Source organism: Atractosteus spatula, chromosome 4 (genome assembly GCF_055471065.1).
Source record: "Atractosteus spatula isolate fAtrSpa1 chromosome 4, fAtrSpa1.hap1, whole genome shotgun sequence".
Taxonomy (NCBI): domain Eukaryota; kingdom Metazoa; phylum Chordata; class Actinopteri; order Semionotiformes; family Lepisosteidae; genus Atractosteus; species Atractosteus spatula.
Window position 1 is genome coordinate 48,296,400 of NC_142709.1, and position 26,420 is coordinate 48,322,819.

The 26,420-nt window shown below is 36.0% G+C and overlaps 1 protein-coding gene across 1 annotated transcript in view; it reads left to right on the forward strand.

The window, feature by feature from the left end:
• The first annotated feature begins 5,261 nt into the window (after positions 1-5,261).
• epha3 (eph receptor A3) overlaps positions 5,262-26,420 on the forward strand; it is a 126,870-nt gene continuing 105,711 nt past the window's right edge. The window contains exons 1-2 of the mRNA XM_088914333.1: positions 5,262-5,346; positions 21,020-21,084. Coding sequence (XP_088770459.1) covers positions 5,262-5,346; positions 21,020-21,084 — 150 coding nt within the window. The remainder of the gene's footprint in view (positions 5,347-21,019; positions 21,085-26,420) is intronic.

Sequence of the window (26,420 nt, forward strand, 5' to 3'; positions counted from 1 at the left end):
GTTACAATGAAAGAAAATACAGTCAAGAACCCAGCTTTTAATGGAAGCCAGGTCTACAACTAAAGAATGTTTACTTTGAAAATACTTCAGTGGCGTCTTTTCTGTATTTATTTGGCTTATGAGAAACCTTTTGTTTTTTTCTCTGTCCTTTTTTACAGCATTTAGAAAATAGAAGCAGCAAAATTTAATTTCACCATAAATCTTACCACCAGAAAGAGCTTTTTCTAACAAGCATAATAAACTGCCCGTCAAAACAGGTCAACATGTTTTTCTTTCTTTCTTCAAGCTTTCCTGCTCTTCTTTCCTTTTAATGTATGAAACTTTATTTTTTTTTTAAATGTTCACTTGGTCTAATCAGAAAAGAGAATCATTGACAAATTTGACAAGAAGACCTTTACCATTACAGCACTGGAACAAAAAAAAAAATAACAAAAAGAATTTAAAATGTAAATAAGAGAACTGGATGTGATAGTATCAACAAGTACAAATACCAGGACGACATTATTTAGTCATACAATTTTAAACACCTCAGACACAAAAGTAGATAGATTTAGTCACTTTGCAAATTCTTCTTGTGATTTCCAGAATGAAATTGAAATAAGTAAAAAAGAACTACATGTTAAACTGTGACATGGCACATGGAACAGTAATGAATTATGCAGATAAAAAGGTTTTACATTATGGACCTCTGAGGTTTGTGTTTCCAAACATGTGCACTATTATTGCAAAACCCCTCGAGTGCAACTGAATTTTTCAAATCTGTATTTTGAATAATACAATTATGTTAGATATATTTAAATAAAGAGGACTTCCACTATTTCACTGTTAATTTAAAATTATATCAAGAACAAACTGATGTATTGTGATTATTTGTATTCTTGTTTATCATGGAAAAAAGTTATCAGGCACCACTTAACTAGTTAGAATTGTGCTCTGTTAAGGTCGGAAACAATGATAAACAACAACACATTGGGAGGAGCTTCCTTTCATTGTCAGACTCTCACAAAGTGTAATATTTTTTTATATAGAAGTAAACTTATAGTTCAGGCAGACAAATCACAGATAAAACCTTCAATAAATCCATAGTTATAAGTAATATACTGTACATGAAGTGCCAGCAAGCATCTTTTTCTTCACATACTGAACATGTGTCCTGGAAAGTGATGAAAATTACAGAAGCTGAAGTAAGTAATTTGTGGATAGAAATCCTTGTTGTGATTTACAGAACTGGTTAAGAACAAAATACCATGTAAAACAATAATCAAACATGAATTTGTCCTTATTTGAAGAAGTCTTGACAGGGGGTGTCAGGACTGGGATGTTTTTTTTTCCACATTTATAATTGCAGTCCAAGAGGTCGAGTGCAATTTAGAGTGAGGGTCTTAGAAAGTGTACGAAGGAGAGGATCACTATGCACGTCCACCAGCAAATCCTGCTCTCCACAGTCCTGCTGGTTTCCACTGGGGCTCCTCCATGAAAACGTCTGCCTGGGTTTTGGAAACGAAAGCGAGCATCGTTAAAAAACAGATGGGCAATTAAAGCCCTGTTTAACACAGGATTTGAAAAGCATAAAAAGTCTGAAAATGAAGGCGTAGTGACTGAAAACATTTCCATTGAAACCCACAAAGCAATTGTCTCGATGTCCCTTGTACACAAGGTGATGGCTGAAACATGTGCCTTGCTGTTTTCCATATTTATAGGGATTAGGCAAATATTTCTGCTGAGTATTGCATTAAAACTTGGTTATTTTAATATTATATAAGAAACCTGTATTTGTCACATGCATTGATTTTCAGCCCAGCTTTGAATGCACTGAAGAGAATGTTGATACCCAAAACTTATTCAGGTCTAATATTCTATAAGGTTTTACCATTGATTTAAAATCAGTGCTGATATACTGTACAGTATGAAGTATGATATGTATATACAGTAATGCCATTTAAGGAGTGAATTAAATGAAAAATAATTTTAAAAGGTGAGGGAAGCTCAGTCTGCTTTCTCATCTTCATCTAGAAGGTGCCACATGAAATATGACACTTTATCTGTCCTGATTAACAGCTGTGGCAGAGTCCTAGGTGTGATTTCCCTAAGGTGCAAACAATATCTAAGATCCCTATGCCTGAGCACAATGAGACAGTACAAGTACTGGTGTTCACAGGCTCTTTAAAATTAATTTTGTACTAATGGATTTCATATTATTCAATAACAGAAATCTAAGCAGGAAATAATGGTTCCCAACATCTTGCTATTTGTACTGTGTGATATTTTTATTAATCTCCGTCTAAATGAACTGAATCCACTTAGAATGTCACATTATCATTTGTTGCTTAACTGACACCTCTAAAACTTTTTATATTGAAAAAACCATGGCTGAAGTGTAGCATTTTCACACTGATAAAAAATAAAAAACAAAGCACTTTTCAGAAAATATTCTGTAACAAGTAAATTGAAAAATTACAATAAAATTACTGTTAATTATAAAATTAACTTTTTTGCCAGTGAGAAGTTCGAATGTATGTATAGTGTACATGTATCCATTCTGATTTCAATTTTATATGTACACCCATTTGACATTTTCAGCACTGGAATAACACATTTAATGCAACGATTTAGTAAATGCAGGATCTCTTAGAGCAATTAGTCCTCTAGTACCCTAATCTTACATGAGGCATAAACAGCTTTATTTTACGTCTTCTTTCATCAGTTTGTTTAAATAGAACATTAAATTAGTTTAGTTCAGATGATTTGCTCTTAGGACTTAAAATTACCTTTGCCCTGGATTGATGCTATTAAATTCATTTCTTTCTCTAACTGTAGGAATATTAGAACTTTATATTTGTGTTATTCTTGTCATTAATGTTTTATTATATAACAAAACCTCCTAAACATCTGTTGTGTAGGGAAGGAATGCAAATTTTAGTTAAATATAGAAATGTGTCCCTCTGTATACATAAACCACACCTATATCTACATAACTGTATCTATATACTTTTTACACAGTCAGATCCTAGTTCATAGTCAAAGTGTGGATTTATGTGCTTATCCAGTCCTATTTTGGATGAAACTGCACACACTCCACCCAACAGCTGTTAAAAATTCTGTTCTAAAGGAGTATGACATCATTCCAGGCCAATCAGAGCCTGGCTGCCTCATTAGGTCGATGTGATGGAATTAGACATTGTTGTCACAATATGTTTCTGTCTTACAGGGCTGATTACTAACTTATCACAAAGGCTGGAAAATATCAGGTCATCAACATCCCACAGACAGCATGTGCATGTAAGTCTTTTGAACGTTGTCTCCCTTGCTACGTTTTACCATCTTATACTGTATGACAAAACATTCTTGATTTTGGTAATCTCACAGAACAACCCAAGGGTGAAAAAAATCATCTCATGTTGGTGCTCACAGTCCTTCAGAATTTAATGATGCTAAAAATGCCCTCCCTGCTAATACTGTGCTCGAATTATTTAGTTTTCCCATAAATTCACACATCCCAGGCACCCAGTTTACCTGCTGAAATCAGCTGTGTCATGTGATAATGGTATAAATACAGAATGAGGCGCCTCCTTTATTAAGCTGCTACCAACACCTTTCGAATCAAAATAATTAAAAAGTTTAAGATTCTGTGTTAAAATGATGGGAGTAGTATCACCGGGCAAAAGCAAATAATATACTGTTATAAGTAACAGTGTGCTGATTCAGACAGATTTTGATGGATACATGTTTCCTTTCCTAGCAATAATTTAACAAAATCCAAAGTGACCTGGGTCGTAAATTGTGAATTTGAAAGTTATAGACGCATAAAATTGATCAATATGCAACAAAATTACTTTAGTAATTTTTCAATGAGGGTCTTCAGTATTTTTTTTTTATCACTTTTGGATGCGAGGTCACAGCCTTTCAATTAGGACAACTTTTGACTAAATATTATTAAATGTGACTAAATTTTTATTTTGCTTCAAATGTAATTTTTAAAAACGTATAGCTATTATAATTTAATCTGGAACTCCCAGTGTTACATGCTTGAATACCATATCCTTGGACAACATAATTATGGCTTGCTTGACGTTTTTTATCATTATGGTGGCAAATTTTAACATGTTTTTTTGTGATTCAAAAAATATTTTTGTGCTTCATCATAATAATTTTCTTGTATTGTTACGTTATAATCTAACCTAATTTTGTGCCCAACCATATGCTGGAAATTGTTGCAGTTAAATTCAAAGATATGACATTTAAAAATATCTTTATTTTAAAACATAAAATATAGATTTCTGCAATATATAAAGACTATAATACATTTCTAATGCATGCATTATATAATACATATATCAACTATTGCGTTTCTGTCGTTGGTTTGCTTTATTTATATGATTGTTTCATGGTCTATGTCTTTCTCAGGAGAGAAAGTTACGGCCGAACCCGTTATGTGTATGGCCTTATAGGTGGTGTCAGAACTGCGCGCCCCTGTTTTCAAAATCTTGCTTATCAACATTTACTTCATAACCCTTTGCTATTATATTGTATTTAAATATCTACATATTTGTTTATATATTAATTGAGAAGAAACATTATTTAAATATTGTTTTGATGTAGAAATGAACGCAGAGAACGTGCTCTAGTGTTCCACGATCGAGTGAGGATCATGCTGCCTGCATATTTTTAATTTGATGTCTTCATATATTGCGTTTTGGGTGCGAAGATTAAAATAATAATAGTTTGCTGTAGCCCTTACTAAGATTAAGCAGTTTTACGACAAAGGATATACACTATAGATGTGTTTAGAATTATTCTTCAAGACACGCGTCGAGAAAAACTAAAATCCTGTTTAACATTGTATTGATTCATATCCAGGAGATGTGAAAATATATCCAGAATACCTTTCTTTTTTAATTATGTGACCCTGGTATTGCGACAAGCTCTTGGTGCGCCCGCAGACTTTTTGTTTTCCAATTTACTTATCTGCTCCGTTCTCAGCCGTGAAACAATAATTGTTATTAACCTATTGTGAACTTGACATCGCATTTCGAGTTTCGGGTTTGTGCTGTAGGACCCAGCGGAAAACAGAAGCCGTCCTGCCAGAGCTCTGCCTGCCTGCCTCAACCAGCGAGAGAGAACAGACTCCTCCTCATCTCCGCTGTCAAACTTGACATCAGCCTTTGAGCCGAGAATGGTAACTTGTGTCGGAATCGGAGCGCTCACATCAGTGGCATGCTTCATGGAGATATGTACCACTCATTGCCCTCTGAACTGCCGACATGGACTGCAAACCCCATGCTCTTTTTCTTATCTTCTCTTCGTTCATTTGCGGCGGACAACTGAGTAGCCATCCTTCCAACGAAGGTAAGATAATGTTTTGAATGAAAGACAAGTGGGGAGGAAATGTGGTGCTACTTTTCTGGGGATGGTGAGACGCTACGCGGCAGCGCTTGGTAGGTGATCGTGCGTTTACTTAAGGTGGTCCAGAGTGAACTGATGTTGCCTTTTGGGACGTTATGCAGATGATCAGTGCGGGGTTTCAGTGAAACTGGCATGCAGTGTACCTCCTGGCGCTGTTTTTTTATAGTTTTTTATTACATATTATTGGGGTGGCAGCATAGATAAATCAGGTCAATGCGCAAAAGGAACCTTGTAGGGGAAAAAAGGAATTATCAAGAGACTTTTGTCAGTTCGGATAAACTAGACAGTAAACCACATTTATATCTGAAGACTCCGCACATTAAACATGATGCATGTGGCGTAAGGCGTTTTGGAATGTATTACCTTTTAATTTTGGCAAGATGTCACGTTTAATTTTATAACTCAACCCTTTGTTCTTTTTTCGTTGGGTTTAAACAATGTTCCATAAGACCGCTAATCAGATCTGCAATGATTTGTTGTTATAATAGTGAACAACTACAGATATTACAATTACTAAGAAGAAATACACTTTTAATTTTAAAATTACACACTCTCCCACATAAACTGAGACAAAATGCTTTAAAGCACTGGCAGCCAATATTAAAGATTGTTTGCCCTCAGTGTGCAGATAAAGCATTTCAGAATTTCAGTTTCTTAATTTTTAACATTTATAATATATAATAATATATTCAGGTTATATATATATATGTTAGGTAAATTAAATTGATTATACTATAGAAAGATGGCATTTTCAGTCTAAGAGAAGCAAAGTCAAAGGACAGCCGATGTGTAGACTTCGCTTAATTACAAGTAAATATTAGACATGGATGAAGGTTCAACTGCGTTGAACCACTTCAGTTAATTTTCACCATTTCAGTGTGTGTATTACATGAAACCTGTCTGTGTTGGAAATATCACTTCTGGAGTACATGATCACCTCACAAGGAATCTGTATTGCTAATGATTACTGTCAATCCCCAAATACTAAGCCGAACATCCTTCTGATGATCTTTCATGGATAGATATCTGTTCTGCTACAGCAAAATATGGCCCTTTAATAACCATATTCTTGCTGCAATTTTTCAAATGCCCTCAGTGAGCATTCTGGAAAACAGATGAAGGGTTAATTGTTCAGAAAGACCACATCTTGTTAAAGAACAGGCCCAGACTTGTAAATCAGTGCACACTATTGATTAAGAAATCAATTTATGTATTGTAGGTCAACATAACCATTACCTCAATTTTAATGGTATTAAACTATGCACAAAAAAAAAACAACAAATTAAACTTTAGCTAAATCCATCCACAAATGAAGTGGTTTTCTATTCACCAAATCAAAAAGAGCAAGTTTTTGAGGTCAGTAATTTTGGAGGATTGAAGAAAAGACAAAAAGATGGTACTTAACTCTTTTTGTGGTTTTAGACTTTACGCACTTGAAATCAGAAATCTTTCTAAATTGTTGTGTCTTTTAACTGTTTTCAGTGACCACATTTCACTAGGTGTAACATTCTAGAATATAGGGGGGTGAAAAGCAGTGAATTGTGGGTTTATTTGTGGCAGCAAAACAGATCTTTTTGGCTAGATTTGAGAACTTTCCTTCAGCGTGTACAGAAAACAGTTGTCATATAAAGAGGCTACAAATTTGTTTATACATTAGACTGCAGTATTTTAAAAGTTTAAACATTATCAAAATTAATTTTATGCATACAAAGTGGTATAACAATAACTCTGTACCCCACATACTGTAACTGTTACATTATCAAGGTTTACAGAGCACTACAAAAACAGTCACTTTACCATATATCTTTGCACCAAAAGTTGTCCTTCAGTGACTCTTCATAGAACTGAAATGAACAGATTCTCTATAGAAAGGAAGCTGCTCGTGTAAAGTTTGGGAGACAGTGAGCAGATTATACAGATTAATTATTCGACCCGTAGATTTAAATATTGGTTTGTTGTCAACTCATTTATTTAGATTTTAGCCTTCTTATTTCCCCTCAGAATCACGGGAGTGAACAGTTTAGTAAATCTGACAATGATAGGTACAGAGAAGGGGCAATAGGAGTTCCTTGCCTTATTAAGTAAGTGAATGGAGAGCAGGATACAATAGATATCTAGCTGAACACATACTGTAACAGACAGCAGATCTGAAAATAGCCAAATAAAAAGAAGAGTTTGTTTTGGTGTATTTTGAAGTATTTTAACTGTCCATCTAAAATTGTAAACCAAATCCATGCAGAGTTTTAAATGTAGTTCATGACATTATATCAAAAACATACAGGCCATTGTAGAATAGAATGTCACTGTGTGTTCTTATTCACTAAACCACGTTAGGTACTAAATCAAGTTACTAACTAATAACATTATGATTTGTGGTTCATTTAATTTGTTTTTTCTTAAAATGTAGCTTAATACTATTTTAATGGCCACTCTCTTTTTGCCAGACAGCTTCAATCTGCTTTTTTTCATCAGATAACATTATGGATTTAGCTGCAGTGCATAAGAAGTAGTAAAATGGTGTGGATTATCTATGTTTCATAATGGAAATTGAACATTTTAACCTTCTACACTGCATGATAGGAAATAAAACTGATGCTCTTTCTATAAGAGTCTAAACTGGCTGTGTTTGTAGTACAGTATGTGACAAATCTCAGAAGTAAACTCTCGACCCAAGTCACTAAACTAGTCAAGAGTGCAGTTTGTCGAAGGTTTTACACACAAATCTGAATTATTCCATTAATATAATCAATGAATGGACAGGAAAACCCTTAATTACTGAAAAAAAATCTACCTATTCGCTCTTAAAAGGGTTTTAATAGGTAAGAGCATAAGAAGATTACAACGTCTTTTTGGTTGATGGTATCTCATTGATCCAAAAATCGCATGCCGCCGTCTCTTGAATGAAGTTAGGGTATCAGATTCAACAACGTGGCAAATATTATGTATTAGACGAATAATACAAGGAAGAATTTTCGTGGCATTTGTAGCCTGAGAAAAGTCACTTTCTTAAGATTGAAGAGTGTGACATACAGTTAGGAAAAGCTCATAATTAGTGTTCTGACCTTAAGTCCTTCGGCGCCGTAGGTGTATTGTGAGAACAAATAAAGCAAGTTTGCTAAATAATAAAGCTATTATTTCAAGAAAACATTCATTATTGAAATTTCAAAAATATGTTTCAATTTTCATTTTCAGTATTATCTGTTTGAACAAAATGCAGGATCTTAGACGTTTTAAATGTATTTTCTGAAAAGTCATACAAAACTATATGGTCATTCCTAATACTGCATTTAGAGAACGAGTGAGAAACTCGCTTTGAGTACATGTGTTCGTGTATGCTATTTAAACTGCGCGTTTAACCTAGTAAGGCCGAGTTCTGAAAGACCACTTACAGTATTAGCCTAGCAGATATACTAAAGATCTAGAGGAGATATTTCAATTTGTTGCACAGAGCACCTTTGATGTTTAATTTATGCAACATACTCAAAACATATTTTAAAATTCATTTTACGGAATTTGTGGTCAAACGTAGGACAAATCAGTTTTGTATATTAAAATTTTACTAATAACATCGTATTTGAATTTTATGGTAACACAAATCATTTGACAGCGCATTGTCGCGTTAGAAAAAAAAACATTGTCGTGTTATAACACAATAATCTTTGTCCTTTTTTGAATAAATTGGATTTATATCCCCTTTTTGTCTGGCGTGTTTTTTCTTAATTCTTTTAGATAGGTACAAGCATAAGAGTTTTGTTTTCAATTTGGGCGGTTTCATTATTCTTGGTATTAATATTCCCCGTTCTTCCACGTTTCTTTATGAGTATGTGCTCCTGACGAGAAAATCTCCGCCAGCGAGTGTCAGTATCGAGCTGCAATCGATGAAGGCAAAGAAGGAAATGTAACCAGCAGGTTGAATCATGAATCATCTTTATAATGTTGGATCTGGGTGTTTGGTATCATCCTAAAAAATAGGATGCATCGCGGCACCGCATAATAATGAAACGAAAAGAATTGTTTATAGTATGATAATCCAATTTACGTTGCAAATTAGAACACTTGACAATTTGTAATTGTACCTTATGCAGTTTTAAGTTTGGATGTTTGAAAATGTCGCTTAGAAAGATGCCATACTACTTTATAAGTTAATGGCTGCTACCAAGTATCCAGACAAAGTAATTTCCGACTTTTCTTTAAATTAAGCAAATCTAGTAAACCCGCATTGACGTTTTAGCACTGGTAGCCTACTGTTAAACTGTACGGGATTGAATATATGACTTCTGAAAAAGAATGGGTGATTACCCCCAACATTCCCCATTATTTGTGGACAAAATGTATTTTATAGTGATATATTTTCAAAGCATCATTTTCACACTTGAGCAACAAAATAAAGCATCCAGCCTTTTGTTTCAAATTGATGTAAACTAATCTTAAATAGACGTCTCTATGAATTGTATATGAGTGTGTCAAGTTTGTAAAACGAAGAGTGTGTTATCTTCATCTGTAGTTTTACAGGGGAAAATATAATTTATTACCGGTCTCTTTTTCCAAATAAAATTGGTATTGTATCTGAGCTGCAGATGTCAAGATCAATTTTCCTGATTTTTTTTTAAAGAAGAGTGCCTCAGTATGTGCTCATGTCTAGCATTTAAACCGAGCGTTTTCATTCAATAAAACTGGGTCCTGAGTCCTTTTTTATGAATTGAGGTAACTTTCTCAAAGGATGCAGTTCGGAGAAGCCTTGCGCCAGATACTGTATGTGGAAGAGACGTAGTAGCCCCCTTCTAAATACCGTAGTGACTAGGATAAAAACTAAATAAAAATATTGAATTTGAAAATGATCAGCTACTGAGTTTTACTGGAAATCTAATAATGTAGAGAGCACATTTGGTGACAACTCGAAAGTTGACGGGGTTGCGCAAGTTTGCTGTAAAATCAGAAGGACACACCATAGAAAATGAACTTTACTGTGTTGTTTCATCACAAACTTGTCATTGTTCATGATTTTATCATATAACCATATTCTGCAATAACCATATTCAGCAATTAGTTTTCTCCGTTATATGCTTTGATTTTGTGTATTCTAAATTTTGCGTGTTCAATAAAATAATAGTGACATGATACAATATAACAATATAAAGATCTTCCGGTTATTAAGCAAATAGAAGTTCGAAGGGATTTTGGAGTGCGTAGGATAACTTTATTGCAAAAATATAACCGATCCTAAAATATTCAGTTAGATGTTTTTATAACAAACCACGCCTTTGTTTGGTATTCACCATCAAGTAATCAAATACGTTTGTTCTTTCTTAGCCCATAATGGCTTCCAAAAAATAAATTTAGTTACAAAGTACTTTCAAAATATTTTAAGAATGTTTTTATTCTGTATGGACTGACAATTTCAGCATCAGTAACCTAACGTTGAGATTTTTTTTGTGATAAAGATAAATAAAATAACAAACGACGAATATTTAAACGTTTATTATCGGTCTGTAGCTCGAAAATAATTAGCATCGAAACCCATGCAAAATCACTGAGTTTCCTCTTAATTTAATAGATTGCAGCCGCAGAAAGCAATTTTCTCTTCTGTCTCTGTTGAAGGCTGTGCCTGGAATTGTCCATCTGCATCTCCGATATTTTGATTTATATCATTTCCTTTGATAACAGTGCAAGCCAGTGGTCTTGTTTCCTGGTACACCAGCTGTTTCCAAATCAGCTCAGTGCTGAATTTCCTTGTTTGTTTATCTGCTTCCGAAAATGTGTAGTTGGACATAAACGTAGCTCTAAGCAGACTGATTGCGCTCTTTATCCTAGACTAAGGGACTCCCCCGCACCCCTCGGCCTCACATACACTTTTCAAATAGCTTATACAAACTGATAAAAGCTGAAGCATTTCTTCGCGGAGAAAGAAATCGAACAGAAGATAGAAAGTGCCAAGAACTGGTTCACTTTTATTTTATTATTTGGCACATTAGAAACCTATTGTGATTTAAATGACAGTATGTTAGAAGTCGTCTCAGATAGCGTAACGTGTTTTTTATTTCACTTTTAATTATCTGGAATGTAATTTCAGCTTTTTATAATAGGATTGCAATATTGTTAAAAGAAAAAAATGTTAAACGCGCCAAAGTGTATGGAGAAGACATACTGTATACCGTACATAGAATACTCACGGATACATTTAAATTGGTAGAAACAACGCAAAGAGGACAAGTACATTTAGACAACTGTAATAAGCTTGTTAAGCTGTGAAGTTTTGACAACGTGACGGCTGACAAGATGTGTCTGAGCGAGTTCTATCTCAAGGAGCCTAATTTACGCGTAGTGACCTCTTGTGCAAATGTTTTAAATTATGAATGCCCTCTTCCCCTTCCCAGTTAACTCCCTCCCCCCAGCTGTGTGAGTGATTGATACCGGCATTAACACAAGACTGCATTAACACTCCGTTAGGACAGTGAAGGCGTTCGAACAAGAAGCACTGTGGAGAGACAGACCCGTCCGAGTTGTTCAGTATGCAAGAAATAAAGCCATACTACACGCAGCGGAAACGCTAAATTACGCGTTTGTTTCGCAGATTTAGAATTTCTTTTCTAAAATCGGCGCTTGGTTGACTTCTTTAGAACGCCTGTGCACAAGAGTTACACCTTTCCTCAAATGTCTGAAAATAACTACTTACTGTATTTAACAATTGCGTAAAACATCTCTTACCCAGTACTTCACCCATTTGCTTGTGTCAGAGGTAAGCACGATGAAATTATTTTTTATTGTAATACAGAAATTGTGTTTGGATTTCTGATGTTCCTAAAAGAACGAAGCCGCCCTTCCCCCCCAAAAAAGTCACACCGTTTTAAATTGTAGCCAATTGTTTCAGAATAACTCTCAAGGGTTATTTCTTGTGAAACTGATACAACTGCCCTCAGGAGGCCACTTTATTTAGCTGTCCGGAGCGAGACGTAGTTGTTACACAACCTCCACATTTCCAGTTGTGGTCAAAACATTCTTTGTTTGCAGGATAAATTCTGCGTTATAAATCAGCACCTGGCAAGGACTCGTAAGGTCCAGGCGGGCCTTGAAGGATTAGACCAGAGTTCACACTGCACAGTTTTAAATCGAACTCCCGTTGCATTAACCTCGGAGCCCGAGCCCGCCTTAAATTAAATACAATGCTTTATTATCACAGCCTGTAGCTATTACTGTTTTCCAGCCCGTGATCAGTTATCATTAGTAAGCTGCACAATCTTGCCAAGTTCACCAGTGTTTCAGAGACTTAAACTGAAATGTCAGTGTTGTGTTACACAGTTTAATGCTGCGAAAGCGTTTTTTAACAATACAGATAAAGTTCTATCCAGTAATAATAATAATAATAATAATAATAATAATAATAATAATAATAATAATAATAATAACCCTGATCATCCTCCAAGTTGCAAATGCAGTCTTCATTTCCAATTTCAATATAAGTAACTAACAGAACATTTAAGTGTGTTTAACAAAATTTACTGTATATTTGTAGAATTATTTCATTGCTTTGATTCATGATGTACTGTACACTTTCACTCCATAGATAACTCACTCCATAGTCAATCTATGCCTACTGTTTGACGAGTTGTTGTTTTTTTTATTTTCAAACTTAAATTTAAATACATGCCATGGTAGTATGGAAGTCTCCATTCAGATGTGAAGCTTGGATTTATCGCCACAGAAAGCCCCATGCTACGGCTTATTTCTGACGTCTAAAATAGCATGGTGTTTGTTTGCTACTATACGAACCACTTTACCATATACAGTACATGCATCAAATCAAGTTGAGTGAGGGAATTGCTGTAGATATTTTTATTTTAAAAGTTTAGTCTTAAAAAGGAGAGGGGAGGATACCAAAGAAATTAGAGAATAAGGGCATATAAACATAGGGAGGGTTACAAATTAGATAAGGCCATTGGGTTTATCGTGCTTGTTTGATTTCATGTTGTTTAATTTACTGTATACTGATCTATTGATGTTTTCAAGGTGCTTCTTTAAAGAAACCCTGTTAATCAGAAGATTGTTCCAAACACGGTAAAGTGCTTTTCTTAAAAAGCTGCCTCTCATTTACTGTATGGACTCAAACTTAACTCTCTTTGGTGTCCTTTGATCATGGTTTCTTTGTCATGTCTGAAAGAGCTCGAAGTGTTAATTCCTCATAAAATCCTTTCAGTACAATCAGGTAAAAGTAAACTTAAGATCTTGGTCTATGAGATTGTTTTCACTTTGGTCACCTCTCTTTTGTAACTCTAATGCATTCAATGTCTCTTTATTTTAGTGTGGAAAACAAAACTGAACACAGTGTTCTAAAAGAAGTGGCACAAAAGTATGAAATAATTTGTAGCTGGGTCGCTTATTTTTCACAGTTTATCCAAGCTTCTGTTCCATGTTCCATGTAGAGTATGTTATTCTTATTTGTTCTGTGTTTTGTCCATGAGTAACATCAGATGTGATTTTATTAAAAGAAACATGTTAATGCATTTATCTCTTTAAATTTCTTACCTCTGCTTTTGTGCTTTGAATATATATATTCCTGTTTTCTGTCAAAGATTCCTTACACATGTTTACAGTGAATTTATGTTGATATGCATTGGTCTATTTGTGAATTTAGTTTAAATTCCCTTTTGCTGTTACAGCAGTCTCTCCTACCAAACCTAGTTTTGTATTGTCTACAAGTTTAATAAGTTTACTAACTACACCAGAGCCTATATCACTGAAACAAGAAAATTTTGAAAAGCATGAAGTGCCTAATATTAATCCACGAGGTACTGCGCTTCTCTCCTTTTCAAAGCAAGTATGTTCTAAAGCTGTTAGATACCTAAAACATTGTGCTGAAACCTGATAAGAAAGTTTTACTGGTAAACAGTACAACTCAAGACAGCCTGAAGATTTTTTTAATGTTAAATGCTTACTATATAAAAAAAAATGGTGTGCCATGCTGCTCTTGCTGTGTATTAGGGCTATACAGAGTTTGCCGTAATAACACTTATATCAAAAATTCAAAATAACTGGGATAAGTTGTATACAACAGCAGAACCCGCAGTTGGGACTCCAACCTACAACCATCTGGTTTGGAGTACAGATCCCCACCTACTGCTTTATGCCCTCTTTTCTATAGTATACTTGCATTGAAAAACATGCTCCAAGAGCAAAAGTGATACTGAATTCTGGACCAAGATGAAATATTAGTTTTGTTACACCCAGCCATAGCTTGGTTCTTGAGTGTGGCTTTCCTCTGGGTAGACACACGAACCCTATCAAGATACATATTGCAGACTTGCTACTCGTTGGCAGGTGGAATCTGGGGTTTAATGTGGCCTCTGATTAGCTGGAGGGGTGATAGCAAGTTACATTCTGTACCCAAACACTGATCTTGCAAAATTGCTCGGTTAACTTTAATATCTAAGGACCAGTTGTTACCAATTTGGTGAATGTTGTTGTGCATTTCATGCCCTCTAATTTCTTACTGTAATTGCACTTAATAGATGGCAAACTGGAAGTAATAAATCATTTGAGCAGAGTGATGAAAGAGATCTCAGTCATATTTAACACTAATAAGAGATGCAGACAAATATTAAAATTACACTAATAACTCATTTAAAAAAGGTTTTGCAAATCCATTATTAATAATTACTATTCTGCATTACGATTCTATTAGGTGTCATGAGACTTTCCTTTCTTCTGTATGAACGAAAGAACTGCACTACAAAAAATGGGTTTCCGTTTGCAGATATTCATATTTTCTTAAGTAATAAACAACACATGGAAGCAAAAATAATATGAACACAGACAATTGTGCTTATTTCATATCTTCTTTTAAATCTGGGCAAGCCGCCTAGCGAAACAGACTTCTGTTTAAAGAAGCAAATGAATTTTTCTGTCATTTGTGACTGGTTACATAAGCAAGATGGTCTTAAGCACACATGGTGGGCCAGGAAATTAACCCTTATTGTACAGAGATTTCAAATTTTGATGTCTGGTTCCGAACATGGTTTGCATCACAGATTACATTGGGGATATCCTGTCACATCAGTCATGCTGCTTAAGCTCCACGGTGCTTTATAACCAAGCAGCAGTCAGATTTTGTAGGGCTAATCCCTTATGAACCAGCTCGGACGTGTGTCAACATGAATGTAATTTTTTTTAGAGAATAGAGTTGATACAAAGCTGTTAAAACATTTGTGAGATCAAAGTTGATGTCAGATAATGATTTAGGAAGGTACTGCAGGATGCTTCCCCCAGTATTTAGCTGTTTCAGAAACATTTTAAGTTCTGTTCTTCTGAATTGGTGTAAGAACAAGAACAAGGAAACAAAATGAGTTACTGAAATTCACCAAGATCATTAACACTGAAAAGTTGCACAAGGTGCGATCGCAATAACATAAACTTACATTATCTGTGTTCAGACAGGTGAGCCAATTAAGGGCCCAAGGTAAGAAACCATGCAAAGACTGTACGAGAACCATTTAGAACAGTTTCTCTTTCCCCTAATGGAAAACCGTGCTGGCTTCTGTACAGTATTTTTAGACTTTGCAACTGTGGCTCCAGCTAATATATCCCAAAGCATCGGCACATGCTGAGAAGAGGGGCATTATGTGAGCGATGGTACCTTTCGGAGGTGCCGAAAATGTGCTTACACATGACTCCAGTGTAAAAATAGCACTGCACTGGTCTGCAGTATCTTCAGGGTGGTGATCGGCTGTACAAGGTGCTTCTCTGAAGAGGTAGCTGATGAAGTGGAAAGTTCCGGCCATTTATAAGAAACCTGGAAAGACCAGAGGCTTCAGGCTCACAAGAGAAAACTGAATAATTTATGTTCTGTGCAGCTTTACACTTCATTGCTGTTGTAATAGACAGAACCTGTTATAATTTCTTTACTGACTGCGATAAAAAGATTAATGGAGTACGGCTGGGATTTTTTTCAATGCAGTGCATTAAATGCCCCTTTCTTAAGCACAATTACATTTAAGTATAATATTTTTAATAGTCATCTCACTTGAAAAAGTAGGTCCTACAGTTTAGGAACTTAGTAGATTTAATGAAGCACCTCTGTAACATCTGTAGTTTATAGTTTCAGGAATGATGAAGCAAGTGACAGAAATGACGCAGTCAGTTTATGATACAGCTGTTATCCTTCTAGGTTGTTTCTGAAGCTTAGTTAAGTCTAAACTAGAAATACGCAAAGTTATGACCATTGCATTAGAATGTTTTAGACATCCTAATATAGATAAATATAATTAATACATATAATGTTCTTCAGGAAGTATAATATTTTCTGTATTGTCTATATAGTACCAGGTAAATAATACTAGAGAAGTGACTGATATTTGTATAAAATAATTGAAATGTAAAGATGAGATAAGCAAGGAAATTCTTTTGACATGTAGAATAATGCAGGATAACCTTTTTTGGTCTTAACTGAGTTTATATCAAAGTGTTCTGCTCATTTCAGTATTATTCTTTCTATGTTAATAAGTGGCAGTGTCTTTGTAATGGACATTGGCAGTAAGCAAGATCGCTGGTCTATTTTATTCATGTCAGTGTGTGACTCTGGTTTGCTGTGCATGGTAAATTCATTTGGGGAAAGAGAAAAATCACAGTTCAGAAACTGTCTACTCTGGGTGACAGCCTGACTTGACTAAAAGTTCTTCATTATTTCTAGCTTTCATTGAACTTGAGGGAAATGTCCCAGTCTTGACAACCAAAGAATGCTCCTTGGCTCCTGGTGTGTACATTCTGTTAGTATCTGTTAATATATATATATATTTGTTTGAAGAGCAGTTATTGGGGTTAAAGGGCAGGATTTGTGTGCTATACTTAGAAACCTCAGCTGCTGACAAATAGCCAAAATAAAGGAGAGTGCATTATTAAGTTGTGCCTTATAAAGGAGCATTCAGGGTTCATCCTCTTGAAAGAGAGATACACATCCTAACTCATTAGAAAAGTCTGAGAAAAATATAGTTTTTCTAATAATGTTTCTCTCAAACAGTCAAGTTTTAAACTGTCTCTTCATCATTTTATTCCCTAAAAGCAATCAACAGCCTTTTGGAACTAAAAATGTTATTAAGAATTCCATGTTCTATCTATTCACTGCCGTGGTAACCAAAAAGCCTTGGGTATCAAGGCATTGCACTGAAGTGTAAGCGGCAGAGTTCCAAATAATAAAGTGACAAAGTGACACTCCATGTGTTGCTACAGCTCGGTAATGGACAGTACCTGGAGTTTTATTTTTCACTGTTGACATCCCAATGCCCATATGTACATGTAATTCCAACACATTCTAATTCCAGGATTTTTACAGAATATAGTGTCACGGATGCTAGTTTAGTATAGAGGTGTTTCCTTAGGTCACTACTGAAAGTGTTAGAAAGAAGAAAACAAACTTGCTTTCTGCAACTTAATGAGTTGCTCTTGCTGTGGCCAGTATGGGTGGTCAATATCCTTAACAGGGGAATTTATCCTCCTGTCACCAATTAATACTATTAATACTACTGCTGTTACTGCTCTGTTTTTAGTGCTAGGTTTTTGAAAAGTGCTCATATACAATAAATTGTATTATAATTTCTATGACTACAACTAAGCTTCACAGACTACATTTTCTTTCCTTACTGTTCAACAAGTCAATACGTGGACGACTAACAGTTATTTTTCCCCACGGTCTTGGGATCTTCAAACTAGGACACATGTGCTGATGAAAGAGGAGCAGTAGCAATGCTGGCTGTGATAATTTATCAGCTCAGTAGATGCCCACAGGCAGTTGTAAACCTGGATTTTATGTCTTTCAATTATTGATTCACCTGTTCTGGCTCGTGGTAGTAACATGCTTTCCGGGGACGAGTGGTTATATGTCTATTGATAACTCCAAGAGGAAGAGGATGTACAGTAAGAGGTAACAAAATGGTATCATAAACCTGCACTACTGTGCAGTGCATCATCATCGTCATTATCCCCATTCTCACCCTCACCTTCTCTTGCTTCTCTTCTTCAGCAGAATCCTCTGGCTGATCTAATCTTCTCATTTTCTGGGTTTAAATTTTCTTGGTCAGTTCAATCTGAAATGTTTGCTTGGCTCATTAAGAAATTTAAATTGAAACCAATGGAGCTGCAGCTTGAACTATAGTATATCATTATCTGACATAAGGAGATAGCTTTATTAGAACTAATACAAAACAGGCTGTACGGACTGTCAGTAGTGCTATTGACTGCCAGGTAAGGCCAGTTCCCTGGTATTTGTTTCCTGCAGGCTTGTTATGTACAAGGAATGTAAAGAATCACCCAATAAAAAAACTGGAATCTCCTCTATGTTTAACCTGAAAAACAAGACATTTTCTCGTGCAACGGACAATAAATACACAGGAACACCTGAGTCACAAAAATAAGCAGTGCTTGAATACATTCAGATTTTCAGAGGATTTTAAGGCTGCATGAAGTTTGTTTTAGAATGATTATTCATTTATTCACATGAAGAAAAGCAGGACAATAAGATAATGTTTCTTAAAATTACACCGGTGTTTTCTGCCAAACTCAACAGTCTGCATATTTTAAAAATAGACAGTTACACGGTGTGATTTAGGAAAACAATACCTTTGAGAATTCACATGTCGTTTGAGTGACTGTTATGTTTTTAGTTTGCTTTTATCAGCTGAAGTGTGTTATTGTACCATCAGTCCAGAGGGTAGGAACAGGAGGAACTCTTGGATCACTGAGAGAGCTAGCTAGCCATTTAGCGCTGGATAGAAAGTACAAAGGTTTTCTCAGTCCTCAATTTCGACATTCCAAAATGGGTCCAGACACTGATGTGATCTGCTGTCTGACAGGATCTTGGAAGATTAAATGTCCCATTCACTGAGTGAGAACAAATCACAACATTTGTTTGAAAACCTATAGAGGCTGAGTGGTTAACTTGTCAGCTGCATTTCTGTTCCAGTGCTTTTTATAAATTGAGGGCATTATTCACCATCAGTATCACTGTATTTATGGCTGAATCGAAGATGGGAATTAGACTAAAGGGAGATGAGACTGTGAGCTGCTGCCTGCTAGAGTGCATTCTTCATTTACCTGAGCCTTCCCTCTATGTAGTAAATCTTTACATTGATCAAATGAGGAGAATGGCAGGCTGTAGCTGTGGAATCTTACAACAGGAAATCTTGAGAAAGAAACTTGAAATTTAGCCACCTCTTTCATGGCCTCATCTTGAGCAACATAGCAGACTGGAATGTGGCAACTTCATGATATATAGACAGAAAAATGATTGAAAATTGTAAATTAAATTTTACAATTTTTGGGCCGATGAATATGTTGTGACTATAATAAAAAAAACACAAATATTATTTTTTTCTTTGAAAATTAAAACAGATCCAACAGTAAAGCGTGCTTTAGTTGGGCAATCAGAGTTTATTTTATTTGTTTTAGTTGGCTTTGAGTGTTTAAACTTCTATCCCAGGCACTTGCTGGAAAGAGGCTGCTGTGAAATTTAGTTGCAGCTAGCATGTACAGTATCACAAACCCAATCCAACAGTAACAAGAGTAATCTAACTTCAAAATGTGTACACTTGTGATAAAAAATGGTGCATTTTATGACCCATTTTTATTATTTTGAGCAGACTTTTCCTTCATTTGAATATTCCTTCACCTCAGCTTCAATCCTAATGAAATTTAAGGGCACAGTTGATACAGGCTTCTAGAATATACTGGCTCACGTAGGTCAAAGTGTCAAGTAAAGGTTAATTCCATGTTGAAAAGTACAAAGAAAAAAACCCCACAATGTTTCGACTATGGAGGTTTCTTCAGGAGCGACAAGGGCTCCGGAACTGAAACGTGTGTTTTCCTCTTCTTACTTTTCAGCAGGGAATTAACCTCTTGTTCCTCTGCAGCTTGCACACTGATACATGTCTTCTACATGAAATTCGTCACAAGCTAATTATCAACATTCACTGTAGATGACACATCTTTTTTCCAGCAAAACGAGTAAGGATGTGATTTGTTTGTTCAAAGCTTTGTAAAGCTACTGTGAACCAACTCTTAATTTAATAGCATGGTTTCTGTTTTATGCGATTCCCAGATTCTGAGAAGTAGCTGTGTTTCCTTGTATGCTGATTTAGATGCCTATTAAGATGCCTGGGTTAAGATGTCTGAGGTCTGCTGTCTGCCGAGGTCTTGCGAGCAGGTGCCCTTGGGACAAACTGCAACTTTGAGTGGGAAACTGTAACTGCATCAGCTGCAAAGGAATAAGTAAAGGTTAAATTCTCCTTGAAAAGGAAAAAAAAGTAACACACCATTTTGTCTGTTCTCATTTCGTCAAGCGTGAACCTGCAACTTTGCTCAAGCAGTGCTGCAGGACAGTGGGAGTGTGAGAAGGGTGGAGGCAGGAATGGAGGTCACCAGTGAACCTGTTAATACATGCAATTTCCTCAGAGAGGGAATAAGCACCTGCTGGTAGAAATAAAAATAAGGGGCTGGTGAGGCGCAGTCAAGCATTGTGGCTCATTGACTAGTGAAAGGACAGGCAGCTGAGTCAATGTGGTTTTGATGAAGCTTGCACAGAAATAAAAAAAAAGATCAGTGGCTCACCTCTCTTTTGTTTCCTTTTGTTCCATAGTTAACCTGCTGGATTCAAAAGCGAGTCAAGGGGAGCTGGGGTGGATCTCTTATCCAGCTCATGGGGTAAGTGTTCACAGGGGAGTGTGGGATAGCTTGTGTAACTACATCTTTCTAACGGGGGCACAGACAGAGCTCCCTGTTTACAGTGCGACTCTACCTTTAAAGTAGCCTTTAAAGTTTTTTAAGTGTATTTCTTGTTCTTAAAGTGTTCTTTTAAAAGTTCCAAATTGCATTTTTCTGATTGAGAAACATGGCCAGGATGGCATTTTTGTCCTGTAAAAATCCATCGAATAAAGCAAATCATATCTGAATATAATTAATGGCAAAAAAGGTGGAATAATTATAATGAAAATAAAAATACAAAACAAGTGTGAAATAAAAATAACTAACTTTGTGGATGCTAACATTGTCATCCTTATCTGGGGAAGTTCACATAGATTTGCCTCTTTTTCTATGATTATAATAACATCTATGACTCTCATGTTCAAGTTCAACACAACGGCGAGCACAAAAACACCATGACCCAAAGAGATAATGAGAACAGTTTTACATTTTGTCAATTAACATAATTACACTCTCAGCCTGGTGGTTTCTCTTTCAATGGCATGCTAATTGTATAACCTTATGAGGAAAATATAGGGAGTGATGGATTTATTTCATTTTTCAAATCCAGCTTTTTCACTGGTATATCAGAATACGTTCATTAAGGCAGAATTCCCATGGTGCAACAGCATGTCCTTTAACATGCTTTGGTGTGTTTGTACATTGTCAGAAAGGCAGTTGTTTCAGAACATATTAATTTAGTTTGACACAGTGCTGTGGCAGGAGAAGCTTTAGGTCCCACCTTCATGACACAGTGCTGTAGCAGGGGAAGTTTTAGGTTGTAACACCTCACTGTCATGGTGCTGTAGCAGGGAAAGTTTCAGGTTGTAACAAACACCTTAAGTGCATTTTAAAGTTATTTAAGGTGACCTTATCATTATTTGACAAGAAACACATAATAACCACTTCTCCAATTCAGGGTCATGGTTGCCAGGAACATATCCCAGAAAGCATTGGGCACAAAGCCAAATATACCCTGGACAGTCCATCACAGAGCACAAACAGACTCAAGCACACACGCACCAGGGACAATTTTACGAAAGCGAGTTAACCTGCCAGCATACCTTTGGACTGTGGAAGGAGGCCAGAGCATCTGGACTAAACACACGTGAATATGTAAACACAGGGAGAACATGCAAACTCCACGCAGATAACACCTCAGGTATTGAACCCATGGCCCCAGAGTTGCAAGGCAGCAACCACTGTACTACTCTTGACAAGAACTCTTTGAGAAAAAAAGAGACCACAGTAAAGAGAAAGCTGAAGGCACAGAGGCTCAAGAGAACTCTTTGCATCCACAGCTGTTACATGCTTTGTGTTACAAGGAGCTCAGGGATGTGTGACTTCTCACTGTGGTCATACACTGCTGATAAATGAGCTCAGTGCATTTGAAGGGCCCAGTTGATAATCTAGCTAAAATGGTTTGGAGAGAGAAGAAAGAAACAGTTCAAAAGGAAAGAGAGGAGAGGAAGCAAAGAGGAAGTGAGGGAGATGAAAGAAAATAAGCTGTTGATTTGGCCATATAATTACCAAAGTTAAATTTGCCTATTTACAGCAGTATTGTTGCAGTTAATTCCAAGAGATCCATTGCAGTTTTGTGTGATGTAATTCAATATATAATTTTGCTTGGGTATTGAGTTTGCTCAGTTGGAATAATTGAGGTTTAAAGCCAGTCGATTGCACTTGTTAGTGAAAATGGAATACGAGGGCACCAGAAGGACTCACAGCATCAGTGAAATGTGTTGTTAATCTTTCACGTGCAAAACCAAGATGAACACCAATTCCCTTTAATTTTCTTAAACTAAAAACATAGTTTGACAGGAGTGAATTTGAAAATTTGAAGCTGGAGGTCCCTGGCAGTTGAGAAGAGTTAAAGAGAAAAAATGAAGCAAACTGAAAACCTGCGAAGCAAACTTACAGTACCATGGAAAACAGTTTGCTGGCACAACATGCTGTATAATACTTAATATTTTCTATTTTTACAACAGAAATGTTAACCCTGAGGTAAATTACAACTGTAGCAAAGCTTTTGAAAGGGTTTAAAAATGTTTCATCATCGGCACATCAAGAGCACTGCATAACTCTTACAGTAGAAAAAAAACCTTTAAGTGTTTTTAAGCTTTTTCAGGTTAACATTGGGTGAGCATAACCTCATGCCCCTAAGTCATCTTTCAAGATGAACCACTCACCGACTGTATTGCCATAAGTCAAGCTAATAAATCGATTGTCTTTCCCCTTATGCATTATATCATTTTATTTAAAACAAGTGTGTTATCTCATAAGTCATTTTAGTATTTCAATTGTCTAATTGTTGAGGAACTGTAGGATTTTTATAAGAAAACACTAAAGAGTGTTAGTTTGACAACATTCTGCATATGGATGTCAGAGTCTGAGAGCAAAAAACAGCAAGAGAAGGAAATAATGAAAGTTCTCAGGCTTGCAGATTTTGCAGGTGTTTCCAAAATTATTATTTTCCTTTGTTGATTCAGAAGTGAATTACCTGAGTGATTAATACTGAAATGAAGAGGATCAGATAATGACAGTGATTTTAGAAAGAAAAATTGCCTTGTTAACCCAATGGTTATTTAGCATTTCAGACTCCCGTCTCAGTGCTGTGAAGGGCAAAAAATCATCTATGAATTAGTATAAATATTTCATTTTCTTTTCTTCATCTGTCATAGCTTACAGACACCTGATGTAACAGCTTCCTGTAATAATTGTGTTTATTTGACCAATAATATAACTGTTGGCCTTCAGGGCTGGACTCACTAAGCCTGTTTTGAAAGTTTATTAAGTGTTTAAATTACCTGTTTAACGTTGGCAGTTATTGAAGGAAATTCAGTAATTTGTTCCATATACCTGCCAAACTCAGTTTCCCATTAGCTGTTTTTACAGTTGGCACCATAAAATGTCGATAATTACAGTTTAAATGCAAAACTAACAGGCAGTACAACATCCTACTAAAAGGTATTTCACATAAAAGACATACTGTAGATGCATATTTGTCTCATATTTTTATTTTGCTGCACAAAGGACATAATATTTCTGTAGTGTATGTGTGTAATCCAGACCATCTCTCACAATGAATATAAACAAATAAACCTATATGAACAGGTCAATCCCCTTTGTTAAAAAAATAATTCACGGTGAGCCTTATCTTCCACAAACTGAAATACTTAATTGTAATAGAATTACTCAATCGTGTGGGTGTTTCATACGTGGAACATCAAACCCTATGGAGCGACAGCTTTTGCTGGTTAACTCTTAATTCAATCAAGTGATGGTGTTGAAAAGAACCTGTTTAATTTTGTTTCACCAGTACTACAGTCTAATAATTCATAATTAAGTCTAATAATTAATCAAGGGGAATTTGAACAATGAATTCACAAAGCACAAGTATTCAACATTAGGTTAGGGGTAGCTGTGCTTTCATTTGTGTTTTAACGGGGTTGTGAAGACACAGCACTCAAGGTGAATTAGGCTTTATTACTCACAACTCTACCTAGCTCAGACTGATAAGCATTTTGACCTGGAATCTGTGCTTTGTGATGCTGACATTGAAGGATCTTCTGCCCATCTTCTGCATGTGTAAGCACAAATTGTAACAGTTAAAGCAAATTAAATGTTAAGCCATCGGACACGCTCCTAACAGGAGTCTGCTCGGATAGCTGCAGTAAATATAAATCCAGTGTGTGCAGACAGCGCCTTAAACATGCGATCCTGTTTATTACAGCCTCTTTAAATTGCATCAGGCTGCAGCCTGGAATTCATTATCCACTGGCAACCAGATTACTTTATTTCTTATGTGATTACCCATTTGAACTTCAATCACACAAACCTCTTTTGGCATAGCTGTACATTAAATTTATACTGCCTCAGAGATGTCTGATGTAGTGCAAGTCACCTTAACAGAAGCATGACAGGTTTGGAATTCCTTGCTGCAATGCATTAGATATGCCAATTCTGTTTCACTCTTTTAAATAATACTTAGAAACATACCTGGTTTAAACCGGCCTTTCCACCTAAATAAAATTATTTGTTTTTCCTTTAGTTGAACTTTTTGGATTATAGATTGAGACTAAGTAACCATATGTTTGTAACTGGATAATAATTCAGCCATCAGTAGAACATTAAAACAGTCTACAGCAAGACTAGACCATGTGGCCATTTCTGTCTTATTCGCATCCTATATTCCCAGTAATCCTAAGGCGGTCTCTCATTGCTTTTCCAGGGAATGTGGCTGTATTAGTTTCAAACAATGTACCATGTTTTCAGAAATGGTCCAAAGCCTTAGCTGCTCTGTATAAAATAAATTGTGTGCTGCTTCTAATCTTTCATCTTGTTTTTGAATCTAAAAACCTCCCCTTGATGGCATCAAGTTCTGCATGGCCTGAAGCCTACACTTCTAGTCCAGAAAGCAATTGCACTGTCTTCTAGTTTCATTCAACTGGAGCTCTGAATGATGCATTTCGCTCTAAACCGGTAGAAGTTTTCATGTTTTCTAGGTCAACACACACGCATGTTTAAAGCTCTGTGTAAATTGCCATGAAATTCCTTCCATCTTGGCAGGGTTAAAGTTGCTGACCCCCTTACTAGAACTTTGTAAGGTTAAAATATTAGTTAGAATTAACCTTGCTCAGACCTTTTTTCAGATTTTGGAAGCCAGGCAGTACTCTCCTCTGTTGCTTAGTTGTAAATGGCCACGTCTGATAAGATGCTTGGTGCAGTGATTAGCATTGCTGTCCTGCAGAGCAGGAATGCTGGGTTCATTTCCTGGTTTGCTATCTGAGTGGAATTTGTATGTTCTCCCCATGTTTGTGTGGGTTTCCTCTGGGTACACCAGTTTCTTCCCACTGTCCAAAGACATACTGGGAGGTTTGGCTCCTGGGATAATTGGCCCTGGTGTGAATGTATTTTGTGTCTACAGTATGTGTTTGTTCTGGAATAGACTGGCATCCCATCCAGGGTGCGTCCTGCCTTGCTGGGATAGGCTGCATCCCTTCCACAATCCTGTATAAATAAAGCAGCTAGATAATGGATTAAAAGCTAAACCAAGTTCATGTCCATAGCATGGACAATGAAGAGCAATGGCACTTCTTGACACAGCTGAATCAGAGACATTCTGTATTCTAAATCTGGCCTGTCTCTAACCCCCTCACAGTGCAATTGATTAATTGATTGTTTTGGGAAAAGGTTCTGGTATTTCTGTCTTCTCCTGTTTTGCTCAAGGACTATTACAACGCTTTAAGCATGCTGGATGAGAAAAGCAAACTGGATATTCCTAATGTGTTAAAAAA